Source organism: Bufo bufo, chromosome 6 (genome assembly GCF_905171765.1).
Source record: "Bufo bufo chromosome 6, aBufBuf1.1, whole genome shotgun sequence".
In the NCBI taxonomy this organism is placed as follows: Eukaryota; Metazoa; Chordata; class Amphibia; order Anura; family Bufonidae; genus Bufo; species Bufo bufo.
In genome coordinates, this window is record NC_053394.1 from 212,817,808 (window position 1) to 212,834,245 (window position 16,438).

General features: G+C 43.3%; 1 protein-coding gene across 5 annotated transcripts in view; it reads right to left on the bottom strand.

Annotated features, from left to right (window-relative positions):
* DLG5 (discs large MAGUK scaffold protein 5) overlaps positions 1-16,438 on the bottom strand; it is a 233,215-nt gene that overhangs the window by 105,943 nt on the left and 110,834 nt on the right. For all 5 annotated transcript variants that reach the window (XM_040438900.1, XM_040438901.1, XM_040438897.1 and 2 more), the window contains 2 exons: positions 15,669-15,772; positions 13,168-13,260 (listed from right to left, as the gene is read on the bottom strand). In XM_040438900.1, the coding sequence (XP_040294834.1) occupies positions 13,168-13,260; positions 15,669-15,772 (197 nt within the window). The remainder of the gene's footprint in view (positions 1-13,167; positions 13,261-15,668; positions 15,773-16,438) is intronic.

The window sequence follows — 16,438 nt, forward strand, 5'->3', positions numbered from 1 at the left end:
TTTGCCCATAAATTTTCAATAGGACTGAGATCAGGGCTTTGTGATGGCCACTCCAAATACTTGACTGTGTTATCCTTAAGCCACTTTGTAACCAGTTTGGCAGTATGCTTCGGGTCATTGTCCATTTGGAAGACCCATTTCCGCCCAAGCTTTAACTTCCTGGCTGATGTCTTGAGATGTTGCTTCAGTATTTCCACACAATTTCCTCATGATGCTATCTATTTTGTGAAGTGCACCTTGCCCGTTTGCTAGGCAGGTACTGGCGGAATCTAATCCTTCCTTTGAAAAGTAATAGGGACTCATCTACACAGACATTTTTATCTGGGTTGTACACCTCAGCAAACCTGGTGTTAAAGTGGTCAATGACAGGCCTAACCTTGAACAAACGGTCAAATGTCGGGTCGTTTTGGGGTGGGCACTGTGCATTGTCATTGTATTGTAGGAATTTCCTAATTGACTCAATCTTTTCCAGGTCACGGTGTTACTGTAAATTGGAGTCTGGTAGAAAATGTCCGAACTCCAATATTGTCTAACGTTTGGCTTCTTTTACAACACCCATATGCAGAAAGAGTCTCCAAAACTTCATCTTGCACTTACTGGGGTCCAACCTAGGGGTCTGGCATATGCCGATGTAGGGTTTTGATCAATGAATTGTTGGACGTATAAATTGGTTTGGGCCACCATTAAATTTACAAAATCTTCAGAGAAGAAGATTTTGAAAAAAATCTAGTTCAGTAAAGCCCGCACAGTCTATCTGTATTTCAGAGCTGTGGCATCCTCTTCACCCTCACTGGCAGACTCAGTATCAGAGACAAGCATGGCGTATGCCTCTTCAGCTGAGTATACTCGTTGGCATGGACGGGACATTTTTATTTCATTGGGGTGTGACGTGTGAAATGTGTAAACCTTTATTTAGTGTGAGGGGTGTGTATGTTGTGTTTTCACATGTGAAGGGGCTTGTAATAAATAGTGTTGATCACGAATATTCGAATTGCAAATTTTAATCGCGAATATGAGCACTTAGATAATTTGCGAATATTTAGAATATCGCAAAATATATTCGTAATCGCGAATATTCATTTTTATTACCAGTTTATGCGAATTTTTATGCGAAATTTAATGCAAATTTTCACAATCAAGAAAATAATGCCTGAAGATCACAAATTCGCAAATTCTCGAATATATGGCGACTATTCATCCAAATATTCGTGAAATATAGCGAATTCGAATATTGCCCCTGCGGCTCATCACTAGTAATAAATTTGAAAAGGAGTAAAGAAAAAAAAAAGTTTTGAAAAAATTGCAAAGATGTTGCGTGCAAAAATCTACACTAACACTACCTAAAATTGATATATATATATATATATATATATATATATATATATATATATTTGGAAAAAAATTACCAGCAGCACCACCAAAACAGAAATCAAGTAGAGAGGGTGCAAGTCTGAGTATGGTAACTGGTGCTTACCCACTGATACGGAACAAAGAAATCGGACTGCACTCCAGTTGTGTCTTCAATGAAAAAAGGTTTATTCACCCATAAGTGGCACAAGCGACGTTTCGGCTCGCAATGAGCCTTTCTCAAGCTTGAGAAAGGCTCATTGCGAGCCGAAACGTCGCTTGTGCCACTTATGGGTGAATAAACCTTTTTTCATTGAAGACACAACTGGAGTGCAGTCCGATTTCTTTGTTCTATATATATATATATATATATATATATATATATATATATATATATATATATATATATATATATATACACTGCTCAAAAAAAATAAAGGGAACACAAAAATAACACATCCTAGATCTGAGTTAATTAAATATTCTTCTGAAATACTTTGTTCTTTACATAGTTGAATGTGCTGACAACAAAATCACACAAAAATAAAAAAAATGGAAATCAAATTTTTCAAATGGATTTGGTGTCACACTCAAAATTAAAGTGGAAAAACACACTACAGGCTCATCCAACTTTGATGTAATGTCCTTAAAACAAGTCAAAATGAGGCTCAGTAGTGTGTGTGGCCTCCACGTGCCTGTATGACCTCCCTACAACGCCTGTGCATGCTCCTGATGAGGTGGCGGACGGTCTCCTGAGGGATCTCCTCCCAGACCTGGACTAAAGCATCTGCCAACTCCTGGACAGTCTGTGGTGCAACGTGACGTTGGTGGATAGAGCGAGACATGATGTCCCAGATGTGCTCAATTGGATTCAGGTCTGGGGAACGGGCGGGCCAGTCCATAGCATCAATGCCTTCGTCTTGCAGGAACTGCTGACACACTCCAGCCACATGAGGTCTAGCATTGTCTTGCATTAGGAGGAACCCAGGGCCAACCGCACCAGCATATGGTCTCACAAGGGGTCTGAGGATCTCATCTCGGTACCTAATGGCAGTCAGGCTACCTCTGGCGAGCACATGGAGGGCTGTGCAGCCCTCCAAAGAAATGCCACCCCACACCATTACTGACCCAATGCCAAACCGATCATGCTGGAGGATGTTGCAGGCAGCAGAACGTTCTCCACGGCGTCTCCAGACTCTGTCAAGTCTGTCACATGTGCTCAGTGTGAACTGCTTTCATCTGTGAAGAGCACAGGGCACCAGTGGCGAATTTGCCAATCTTGGTGTTCTCTGGCAAATGCCAAACGTCCTGCACAGTGTTGGGCTGTAAGCACAACCCCCACCTGTGGACGTCGGGCCCTCATATCACCCTCATGGAGTCTGTTTCTGACCGTTTGAGCAGACATATGCACATTTGTGGCCTGCTGGAGGTCATTTTGCAGGGCTCTGGCATTGCTCATCCTGTTCCTCCTTGCACAAAGGCGGAGGTAGCGGTCCTGCTGCTGGGTTGTTGTCCTCCTACGGCCTCCTCCACGTCTCCTGATGTACTGGCCTGTCTCCTGGTAGCGCCTCCATGCTCTGGACACTACGCTGACAGACACAGCAAACCTTCTTGCCACAGCTCGCATTGATGTGCCATCCTGGATAAGCTGCACTACCTGAGCCACTTGTGTGGTTTGTAGACTCCGTCTCATGCTACCACTAGAGTGAAAGCACTGCCAGCATTCAAAAGTGACCAAAACATCAGCCAGGAACATAGGAACTGAGAAGTGGTCTGTGGTGACCACCTGCAGAACCTCTCCTTTATTGGGGGTGTCTTGCTAATTGCCTATAATTTCCACCTGTTGTCTATCCCATTTGCACAACAGCATGTGAAATTGATTGTCACTCAGTGTTGCTTCCTAAGTGGACAGTTTGATTTCACAGAAGTGTGATTGACTTGGAGTTACATTGTGTTGTTTAAGTGTTCCCTTTATTTTTTTGAGCAGTGTATATATATATTATATATATATATATATATATATTGAAGAAAATCCAGCGGGAGCACCAACCAGGAAACGTGTGCAATATCCACAAGGGCAGCGGCAATGCCCCAATAATACAGCTTAAGGAAAATAGGACTGCACTCCAGTTAAGAGTGAAAGATAGTGAAACTTTATTCACCCATGATATGGCAACTTTGCGACGTTTCGGCTCACAAGAGGGAAGATGGGAAGAAGGCTCTTGTGAGCCGAAACGTCGCAAAGTTGCCATATCATGGGTGAATAAAGTTTCACTATTTTTCACTTTTATCTGGAGTGCAGTCCTATTTTCTTTAAGCTGTATTATTGGGGCATTGCCGCTGCCTTTGTGGATATTGCACCCGTTTCCTGGTTGGTGCTCCCGCTGGATTTTCATATATATATATATATATATATATATATCTCTATCTACACGAAGAAAAAAAAATCTGCACAGTAAACCGAGCAGAAAAATGTATGTTTCTGATCAGTGCTCAGCAGGTGCAGAACCCACGCACACAGATATTATGTGTGTGTAAAAATCTACACTAAGGCTACTTTCACACTGGCGTTTTGGCTTTCAGTTAGGGCTCTCACAAGCGGTCCAAAACGAATCGGTTTTGCCCTAATGCATTCTGAATGGAAAAGCATCCGCTCAGAATGCATCAGTTTGCCTCCGATCAGTCTCCATTCGCTCTGGAGGCGGACACCAAAACGGTGCTTTCAGCATTTTGCTGTCCGCTTGACGAAACGGATCTGGAATGGATGGATGGATGGATATATATATATATATATATATATATATATATATATATATATATATATATCTCTACAAGGGGGGGGGGGGGGAATCTGCACAGTGAACTGCAGGATTTACGCACTAACACTACCTAAAATTGTTTTCTATTTAACACTAACTGTATTTTTTAACCCTTTCGCTACCAGCGCCGTAGATGTACGGCGCTGGTAGAGCTGTGCAAGCATGACGCCCGCTCGCGCGTGCAGCGGTCGTCATGGCTGGCAAGTCTCTGCTGTTTCAAACAGCAGAGACCTGTGGCTAATTACCGCAAACGGCAAGGTAATTAAATGCTTAGATGCAGTGATCAAGTGAGGTCACAGCACCTAAATGCGCAAAAACCCAGAAGCTCGCGCTTTCGGACTTCCTTACTATTCCCCGTGTGTCCAATCCGGGCATAGATAGTTGCGCTGAATACTGGTCGCTTTACTGAGAAAGCTAGCAGTTTTCAAACTGCAATTCTTATTTTGGCCACCAGATGCCAGGATAAGAAATGAGCAAAAATGAGCAAAATAAGCTAGTAATAAATTCCGGATAACCCAAAATTAAAAAATAAATACATTTATAATAAATTTTTTCTCAAAGTTTACATTTATTTTTACACTATTTAAACATAAGGAACCTATACATATAGGGTATCGTTGTAATCGTACTGACGCAGAGAATGAAGGGCATGGGCCGTAAACAAAATGCTGTGGAAGGGATTGCGGTTTTTTTCCAATTTTACCCCATTTGGAATTTTTTTACAGCTTCCCACAACATTTTATGCCATAATTAATGGTGGTATTAGAAAGTACAACTTGTCCCACAAAAAATAAGCCCTTATACCGCTATGTGACCAGAAAAATAAAAAAAGTTATGGCTCACGGAAAATAGGGAAGAAAAAATTAAAATGCAAAAACGAAAAAAAAACTCCGGTATCCTAAGGCCCCTTTCACACGAGCGAGTTTTCCGCGCGGGTGCAATGCGTGACGTGAACGCATAGCACCCGCACTAAATCCTGACCCATTCATTTCAATGGGGCTGTGTACATGAGCGTTGTTTTTCACGCATCAGTTCTGCGTTGCGTGAAAAATCGCAGCATGTTCTATATTCTGCGTTTTTCACGCAGCCCTGGCTCCATAGAAGTGAATGGGGGTGCGTGAAAAACGCATTGCATCCGCAAGCAACTGCGGGTGCGATGTGTTTTCACTGATGGTTGCTAAGAGATGTTGTTTGTAAACCTTCAGTTTTTTATCACGCGCGTGAAAAACGCATCAAAACGCATTGCACCCGCGCGGAAAAAACTGAACAACTGAACGCAATTGCAGACAAAACTGACTGAACTTGCTTGCAAAATAGTGCGAGTTTCACTGAACACACCCTGAACGCATCTGGACCTAATCCGTCACGCTTGTGTGAAAGAGGCCTAAGGGTTAAACAAAAAAAAAAATGAGCGCAAAAGCGACCAGTAAGAAAAATGGTAGACACTGCAATATAAAAATTTACTGCAGATAAAATTATATTATATATATATATATATATATATATATATATATATATATACACACACACACACATACACACACACACACACACACACACACACATATATATACACGTGCGCTTTTTTGGGTAATTTTTATTTTTTTACAATTTTCCAGCTCTGCACCACTTTTTCTGTGTGCGAACTGTGGCTGCCAAGCGCTGATCAGTCTGTAAACCACTGTTCATCACCTGGGCTAATTTTTTTGGTGCAGATATTTTTTTATTTTTTCATCTTTTTCATTTTATTATTTCATCTGAAGTTTTCCTCTTTTTTTTTTTAAAATATATATAGTGACAGCTCTTTGGATCTCAACTTGAAAGTTTACAGCAACAGATTTCAAATACAAATAGCACACTTGAAGTAACCTCTAGACCTTTTATCTGCTCATTTTAATTGGGATAATGAGGGAACACACACCTGGCCATGGAACAGCTGAGAAGCCAATTGTCCCATTACTTTTGGTCCATTAACAAGTGGGAGGCACATATGCAAACTGTTGTAATTCCTACACCGCTCACCTGATTTGGATGTAAATGCCCTCACATTAAAGCTGACAGTCTGCAGTTAAAGCACATCTTGTTCGTTTCATTTCAAATCCATTGTGGTGGTGTATAGAGCCAAAAATGTTAGAATTGTGTCGATGTCCCAAAATTTATGGACCTGACTGTAATATATATATATATATATATATATATATATATATATTATAATAATCACAGGTCGGCACTGCTGTATATGGTCACGGTGCACGAGTCTATGGGATGGCGTCCCAATGTAGAATCAATGAAAAAGACCGGCACTCGCTGTTGATAATTCTTTCTTTGTATTTATTCAGTCACATGTACAGGCAATAAGTGACGCGTGCGTTTCGGTGCTGCCGCACCTTCCTCAGACTTATAAGTCTGAGGAAGGTGCGGCAGCACCGAACGCCGTCACTTATTGCCTGTACATGTGACTGAATAAATACAAAGAAAGAATTATCAACAGCGAGTGCCGGTCTTTTTCATTGATTATATATATATATATATATATATATATATATATATATATATATATATATATATATATATATATATATATATTTTGATATTTAAAGTGTTTTTTTTTTTGTATCTGCAGTAAATTTTTATATTGCAGTGTCTGCCAAACGTCAGCTTGCGTACCATTTTTCTTACTGGTCGCTTTTGTGCTCAGTCTGCAGAGAGGTTCAGCCCTTTCCTGTGCTGCTATAGCGCTGCCATTGGCTGGAGCGTTGTTCCAGTCAATCGCTGCGCTGGCAGGGGACACCAAACACTGGAGTCCCCTGCCTGACCTCAGAGGAGACTGCTGCTGACTAGTTCAGCACCGGTAATGCCCCCATGATTCTCTTCCCCCCGCAGATTCCTTCTGCTTTCGGCGCTGCGATGTGCCGGTCTTCATTGACTGGCCAATCTCAGTGCTAGGAGCTGCAGGGGGCGGAAAGACACCATGATGCCCTTACGCGGCATGGATGCCTGCAGCCATGGTGCCCCGATTCCCCTGTGATCCTACCCCAGCAACCAGCGGACCTTGCGCCGTACATACGGCACTGGTCCCTAAGTCACGTCCGGCTGCGCCGAGGGGTTAGCATTTAGAAAAGACATGTCGTGGCTAAGCCACTGCAGATGTTACAGATTCCATATGAAAAACAAAGAGGCACACAGGGAAAGGTCTGAATAAGGGTGCATTCACATTGCGTCTGCATATTTGCTGTATGCACTAAGAGAGCTCCTGGCCTTACATCAAACATATTCACAGCCTGTTTTGGGGAGGAGGACCCTTCGGCTTGATGTAATGAGGCAAAGTAACGATACAGCACAGAAGTTCATTGTTAACTGTTATTTTATTATTCTGTTTATTTTATTTAACATTATAATGCACATGTCATATGTACGTCTCTACAGGATAACAATAATGTACAATTAATGCTGGATTTTGTACTAAGACTGTCATTACTACTTGCTTTGTGTATTCAATAAAACAAATTAAAAAAAAAAACATATTCACAGCCCATCCCCCCCATTCACTCAACAAAAGTTAAAAGAATGTCCTTGGATAGGATGGTATACCTTTTTCATCGCTGTATAGATTAGCAGAGCAGACTACATTATTTTATTATCCCACAATATACTTTTAAAAAAATGTACATGGAGGCCTATAAAGTGGCATTGACTGGAAGCATCTGGTGTAGGTATACATTGGCAAATCCTCCAAGTGCATACATCTGACAACATGCACTGTAAAAATTTTATATCCATGTACTTTATCAGACTTGCCTTTCAAATTATTTTGAACCAAACACTAGGCAATCTATACATTATCAAATGATACAAGAAAGGAATGACAAAGAAGCTTGTATAATAAAGGAAAGTAACGAAATGCTGCAGATTCTACAGAATTGACCGTTCAAAGAAGAAAAGAACCAGCAAGTTCCACACTGGCGACATTACATATCACTGCTAAATATTTACTGTCAGCAGTGATAAACAGAGAGGCTGACAAAGGGGCCAATATGAGACTGAAATGTTTTGTTACAATAAGGCTCTATTCACACTACGTTTGGTAAACAAGAACCATGAAAGCCACCTTGTGCATATGCCAATCGTAGACATAGCTCTCCATTCACCTGATGGGAGGCCAAAAGAGGAAATTTCACCAGATATACCTAAGAAATATACAGTAGAACGAGGTGTGGACTAAGGGTACTTTCACACTAGCGTTAAAGTGTTCCGGTACTGAGCTCTGTCCTAGGGGCTCAATACCGGAAAAAACTGATCAGTTTTATGCTAATGCATTCTGAATGGAGAGCAATCCGTTCAGGATGCATCTGGATGTCTTAAAGAGGACCTTTCACGATTCTTACCCTATGAACTAACTATACAGATATGTAGAGCGGCGCCCGGGGATCTCACTGCACTTACTATTATCCCTGGGCGCCGCTCCGTTCTCCCGCTATGCCCTCCGGTATCTCCGCTCACTAAGTTATAGTAGGCGGAGATACCAGTCCCTAAGTTATGGTAGGCGGAGTCTGCCCTAGCGCTGGCCAATCGCAGCGCAGAGCTCACAGCCTGGGAGGTTATTTTCTCCCAGGCTGTGAGCTCTGCAATGCGATTGGCCAGCGCTAGGGCAGACTCCGCCTACCATTACTTAGGGAACGGAGATACCGGAGGGCATAGCAGGAGAACGGAGCGGCGCCCGGGGATAATAGTAAGTGCAGTGAGATCCCCGGGCGCCGCTCCACATGTCTGTATACTTAGTTCATAGGGTAAGAATCGGTGAAAGGTCCTCTTTAAGTTCAGTCACTCTTACGGTATTTGGCCAGAGAAAATACCGCAGCATGTTGCAGTATTTTCTCAGTCCAAATTTCCGGAACACTTGCCGGAATGCCGGATCCGGCATTATTTTCCATTGAAATGCTTTAATACCGGATCCGGCACCAAGTGTTCTGGAAAATCGGATCCGGTTTTCCGGTCTGCGCATGAACAGACCTTTAAAAATGTGAGAAAAATAAATACTCGATCCGTTTTTTCCGGATGACACCAGAGAGACGAATCCTGTATTGCAATGCATTTGTGAGACGGATCCGCATCTGGATCAGTCTACAAATGCTATTCGTTTGCATACGGATTTCCGGATCCGGCAGGCTGACGGAATCTAACAACGCAAGTGTGAAAGTACCCTTAGCTGGCACAAGATACACTGTAGTGACTGACATAAAATATATCAAAGTTCTGAAGGGGTTAAAGTAGCTGTATCTGTTGGCCTTGTCATGTAATTATATTTGATAGAGGTATCCAGAGATCAAAACTATTGTTAGGAGTAGGCACCCCTCCCCCTCCCTTTACATTCCTGTAGTGGGTCATCACATTGTCCATGTCCCCATCGCTAAACCAGGTCAGGAGATTGTATTCATAAAATAAGTAAGATAGAATCACTTCAGAGACCCCAGTCATAGAACCTGAAGATAGGGTCATACAAAAACCTTTCACAGAGCAGCACCTTTAGAGGGGTCAGGAAAAGGCTAGTGTCCTTTCCACCAAGGTCACACATGAAACCCCTGGTTGCCAGCCTCTTGCCCCAGGATTATGGGCCCTCTCATCAGCCCATGCTAAACTTAAACCCCATGGCGATTTGACTGTGTTTGTGGCATCTGAGCGCTGTTTGGATATATTGAGCGCTCAGATCCAAGCCATCTGGGGATATGTTAAATGTCTATGTTTACTGTAATGGTTGGGACATTGTATAATTGAGGAGTGATGTCTGTCCTATTGTCTCCACGTGTGTATTGGCGATTTCGCTTTGTCCTGAGAGATAATTGAATTACTCCTCGGTTGTCTCCAGGACAGAAGACATTGTGTATTCTCCTGCCTGTGATAATTACATCAACCCATTGTGTAAGGTAATTGTATCACAGGCAGAGGGGAGGATTTTGTGTGGGAGTGTTTTACAGTATTGTACGTGTTTATTGGTTGTTTTTACAAAACCCTGTGGGTGGTACTGATGTGTACCAATGTTATACAAGATCAATAAACACACAGCTCTGGCCGGTCCACTGATTTACCCTCAACACGGAGCCTCGTCTCGTTCTTGGGGGGGATTCAATGTATGCTGTTAGAGACGGATTGCTAGGAGTGTAAGCCGCTTGGGTGCGTTTCCTATTCGTCTGCTAGCAGCTATTCGTGAGGTTCCATTCGGGAGTTTGGAGCATTCCCTTGTATGCCGTTACAATTGGTGGCAAGCGGCGGGATCATTCCCACAGCCAGAAAGACAGCTACAGGAGACACCATTCCATGGATTTTACAATTTGAGGGCAACGCATGTCCCAGTACAGCGACCCTGACAGCAGCAGGATGAAACCAGCAGTGGCTTACGATGAGGAAGACCTTGATGGCCGGGATGCATTAAGGAAAGGCATCTGGTACCAGGCCCTGGATAATGTACAATACTAGCGAGGCGAGAGTCTCCCCAGTGAAGAGCAGCGATTGCAGAAGCAAGTGGCCCTGCGGATGCCCTTCCTGGGAGAGCAGCCCCTGGAGGAATGGGTGAAGGAACTAGAGCACCGGGTATGGCAGGAGCTATGGCTGGAGATTGCCTACCAGGCGCTCTGGTGGTATATGGCACAGTATATACCCTGGACAGCGGAGCATGACAAGCCAGAGGGAGAGGAGTTTGATGTTCCTGGCTTGTTATGGGAGTCCTTTGCAGAGCCTGATTTCGAGAGCCCTGCACAGTCCAGACTTCAGGACATTTTCTATGAGAGGGAGGCTAGGCAGAATTGGGATGACCCCCATGAGGTAGAGAAAGACCTGGCTCACCTAGCAACCCTGGAGTGGGAACTGGAGCAGGACTACCGAGATCTCTTCCACTCCATGTGACCTACTCCATATTTGGGCCACGTGCCTCCTGCTGAGAACTCAGGCCATGTATATGTGTCTACGGTATCAAAGTCAAATCGATCCCAGTTCAGTAACAGGGAGCATTTAAATAACTCAAGCCATCTTGCCATGGCCTCCCCCATGTTTAGTATGCATGTATGCGGGACATTAGAATGGAGTGGATGGAGTTAATATGAAGTTGCTAGGATGCATGCCTGGGGCGTTATTTAATGCAAGGTGTCTCGTCAGCCTGATATGACGAGTCGTGGCAGCTAAGGGTGCATTCACACCACCGTAAGTGTTTTGCGCTCCGCAAAACACGGATGCCGGCCGTGTGCATTCCGAAATTTGCGGATCGCACATGGCCAGCGCTATAGAGAGAATGCCTAAGCTTGTCCGCGGTTGCGGACAAGAATAGGACATGCTCTATCTTTTTTGCGGGGCCACGGAACGGGGCAACGGATGCGGACAGCACACGGTCGGACAGCACACGGTGTGCTGTCCGCATCTTTTGCGGTCCCATTGAAATGAATGGGTCCGCACCCGTTCCGCAAATTTGCGGAACTGATGTGGATCCATTTATACGGTCGTGTGAATGCACCATAAGACGGATTTGTTTATTTTAGGATGATGGAGTTCTGACAGAGGGAGGTCCAGCGTGACCATGCAGTCTTCCATCCTGAATCTAAGGCTACTTTCACACCTGCGTTAGGTGCGGATCCGTCTGGTATCTGCACAGACGGATCCGCACCTATAATGCAAACGCTTAGATCCGTTCAGAACGGATCCGTTTGCATTACCATGATAATGTTCATGATAATGCAAACGGATCCGTTTTGACTTTACATTGAAAGTCAATGGGGGACGGATCCGTTTGAAAATTGAGCCATATTGTGTCAACTTCAAACGGATCCGTCCCCATTGACTTACATTGTAAGTCTGGACGGATCCGTTTGCCTCCGCACGGCCAGGCGGACACCCGAACGCTGCAAGCAGCGTTCAGGGGTCCGCCTGCTGAGCGGAGGACAAACGGTGCCAAACTGATGCATTCTGAGCGGATCCGCATCCACTCAGAATGCATTAGGGCTGGACGGATCCGTTCGGTGCCGCTTGTGAGCCCCTTCAAACGGAACTCACAAGCGGAGCCCCAAACGCTAGTGTGAAAGTAGCCTTAGTCTGTGATCCTGACAAAACTGATAAAGAATTTGGATACATTATGTTCCAAATGAACATGGGCCGGGTTCCAATGAGAGGAAATAAGAGATATAGAATGATCAGGTGGTATTGCCACAAGGTTCAAAAACAGCAGAGGCTGAACTGGATAGACATAGGTCTTTTTCAGCCTTACAAACTATGTTACTATAATTACTTTCAAACAACCTGCACGTTTTACACATCTGCATTCCAGTTCTCATCTCCATGTTGTACAACATCCAGGGGATCTAGAACATTTTCCCATCATAGAGGGAGAATGATGCTTGGCATTGGGTGATCAAATATTTCATATTTAAAATGGCTTTGACCACAGGACGCTGGTCATCAGTAATGCCATGGATACATCTCCTCTGTTTGCACTGTGCTAGAACTGTATAAGTATAATTGCAAATCTCCGCTTTACATAGTAAGGGTACTTTCACACTAGCGGTTTTCTTTTCCGGCATTGAGTTCCGTCAATACCGGAAAAGAACTGATCAGTTTTATCCTAATGCATTCTGAATGGAGAGCAATCCGTTCAGGATGCATCAGTTCAGTCCCTCTTACGTTTTGCATGCTGCAGTTTTCTCTCCGGCCAAAAATCCTGAACACTTGCCAGAATGCCAGATCTGGCATTCATTTCCTTTGAAATGCATTAATGCCCGGCCCCAAGTGTTTCGGCAAAACGGATCTGTTCTTCTGGTCCGCGCATGCGCAGACCATTAAAACTGTGAAAAAAATAGATACCGGATCCATTTTTCCGTTTGCGTCCGGATTGCCAAATACGGCAGGCAGTTCCGGCGACGGAACTGCCTGCTGGAATCCTCTGCCACAAGGGTGAAAGTACCCTGAGCGCACAATAGCTTCCTTACAACGGTTTCCTACTAGAATACACTAAACTTTAAATTACCTTTAACAAAGAGATGCTGAGAGACTCCCGACAGCTCCCGAGTAGTGCCTCACATTCTGTAATGGATTTGTTGTCCAAAGCTATACCGTTAATCTGCAATGACAGACAATGACTGATCGAGCACAGTAAAAACATGGAATCAGCTTCATAACAGTGACATAACCTGGCTCTCTTCAGAGCACTAGGCCCCTTTGATGTTTACCTTGCATGCACATTTAAGCCAGGCCTTCAATATTACATTAAAGATCTGGACATTTCTGGAGTAAAATCTAAAGAAACACACACCTCAAAAACACTGGGTGACTCCTTACATTTTAGCACATGGTCAAGGTCATAGCTTACAGAAACCCACTAGTGACAACTTAGGAAATGTCTCTATGCCGATGCCTAGTTTTCTGGTTTTAGCGGACTTTACTGTTTAAAGGGGTTTTTCAAATTTTATTTTTATTTTGCAGAGAGCAGGGGGTTTGTAAAACAAAAGAAAAATAATTACTCAGTTTAAATGTTACACACCACCTCTCCGTTCTCTACTGGGCCGATACCTAATCAATGATTTCAGTGGTCAAGCATGCATGCATGAACAGCCCCTGAGGCCGGTGAATGGCTGCAGTGCTCACATGAACAAACTGCTTGTGGCAGTTGCAGGTTGCATGGGAAAGGCTGGACATTTTATTTATTTTTTATTAATTTTACACAGCCCATTACTCTGCCAAATTTTAGAGAATCTTGTAAAACCCCTTTCAACAAACTGAGTAAAGGGTCTGAATACTTAAGTAAATGCAATATTTTTGTTTCTCCTTTTCAATAAATTAGCAAAGATTTCTAACTTTTCTAATTTCTATTTTTTTTTTATTACAGATGATGTGTCACGGAGTGTGGCGAGAGGAAGATTGAGGTTATACCAAGTGATGGCGTGCAGTCATTATTACAGCTTATATATGATGCCTCTCATTTATTTTTTGTTATATCTTTTGGTTATACTCTGTTATGCACATGGACGGTGGACGTGTGTTGAGGAGAACCCACTGAAATGTTGGTGATAAGTGGGCTATGGTCATGGATACAGTGTGACCCTGCATTGACATGCAGGCTCGCAATTGGTCCGTGATCCCGGATGGAGGCTCCATTTCTAACAAGTTGTGGTTGCCTACATCTGACCCCACATAGCCATCTGTTTCTGTTTGTCGCACGGAATTGTGCACCAGTACCTCGATCCTGTGTATATCAGATATGACCGTTACGAATGCGCATGCGCCTGATACTCTATGTGCTTTTCCCGCACTTAAAATGGTTGACTCTGCGTCTGGGTCACAGTGCGCAACTGCATAGAAATGAGGGCAGGGATATTTGGAAATGAGAAATATACATCATCCTGACATGCGCAGTTGCGCTTCAGGTACGCCGGATCACACGTTATGCAGCCGATGGCAGCCATTCGCCTCATTGCTCCTCCTTCACTCTTCGTCAGCGATATCATCCAGTAAGCACTTAGCACTTTGTATCATTGGTTACACATGGCACTAATAATGATATTGATATTAATTATGTACACATATGGATTTTTTTCTACACAAGATGAATTTTTGAATGTACTTCAATCACTGTTATACATGACGTCATTATAAGACATATTAAGTCATTGTCACATTTTATTATTTCTTATGTTCTATTTTGATATTACATGATTGTTTGTAATTGTTATGAATTGGCACACTAATTTGGATTGCTATATATACTGAGCACTTTGTCTGTATGGATTGCTTGAGAAAGGCATTTTTTCATATATATATTTATATATTACACACACACATACATACATACATACATACACCTGTTTCTTGCCATTTTATATATATATTTTTTGGTTTCAGCACGGTTCTTGTTTAACCCATCTATGCCCCCCTCCCCATTTTTGTATGTGAGAGATGAGCTGCTGTTATGTGTAATCCTCTCCACACTGAAAAAATCACGCATGCTCAGTGCATGAGCGGTTGATTTCAGGATGCTCTCCATACTAAGATCTGCACTGCGTAAGCGCAGATGCTGTCATCAGAGCTTGCGCAGTGCAAATCTCTATGGGGAGAACCTCCCGACACCAACCGCGCATGTGCCAATGAAATCTCAAGATTTCAGGGCCAGGCAACCAAACTGTGAAGATGCCTGGTTCCGTCAAGTAGGCCACGAGGGAGGGGGGGGGCATAGGGGAGAGGAGGAGGTGAAGTGATGCTCCAAAGGTCTAGGCCAGCTCCTTGGTGCTTCAGTTACCACATTTGCATAAAAATAAAAGTAATTATGCTGCAACAGTACATCCGTTTGCAGCAATGGAGGGCTCATTTTAACCACCATGATCAACCCTACCAGGCAGTATGCCTGTTTTAATAGGGTTGATCATGGTGACAAATGCTCTAACAGATCGAAATAAGATAAATAATACAGAAAAATATCTATATGGCCACATCTTCAGCTTCTAGTGAATTCATGGAAAACTGGTTTATACTTACAGCCACTACTCTGTCACCAACTGTGAGAGATCCCTCTTTGGCAGCAGGACTTCCAGGCATCACAGATGCCACCAATATTCCAGTCTCCAAAGAAACTCCACTATCTATAAGTGAATACAGTTGGATATTTTGTTATACTAATCACAGGCACAGTATGACTAGAAACCTGATTTAAAATGTAAGGTGCATGGTACAGTACAGTGGTGGCTAACCTATGGCACAGGTGCCAGAGGCGGCACTCAGAGCCCTCTCTGTGGGCACCCGCACCCTGGAATAAGTCTATGGTGTACCAATATACCTTAGACTTTTCCTGCCATTCATCAGCGCAGGGCGCACTGTGAACCGCACAGGCAGGCCATTATAGGTAAATGATAAAGTACATGGAAGATATACTATATTGGACTGTAGTATTCAGGTTAAATTGCCGTGTTGGCACTTTGCTATAAATATGTGGGTTTTGAGTTATAGTTTGGGCGATCAGTCTGTAAAAGGTTTGCCATCACTGGTATAGTATATTCTGGAAATTTCACACAGATTTCTGCGCCCCATTCTTTCCAAAGGGAATTTGCATTGTAGTTCATAAGGTTGCAGATTTTTTTTCACACAGATTTGAAATCATCGTGAGAAGTTAGCCATATGCAGAGAATCACCATTGCATGCGGCTAATCCACATTTATAATTGAGAAGCTGTTAAAGCAAATCCACAGCAGGGATCCAGGGGATCATATAAACAAGCTGTGTCCGAGTGGTTCCTACTGTAGCATTAGGTA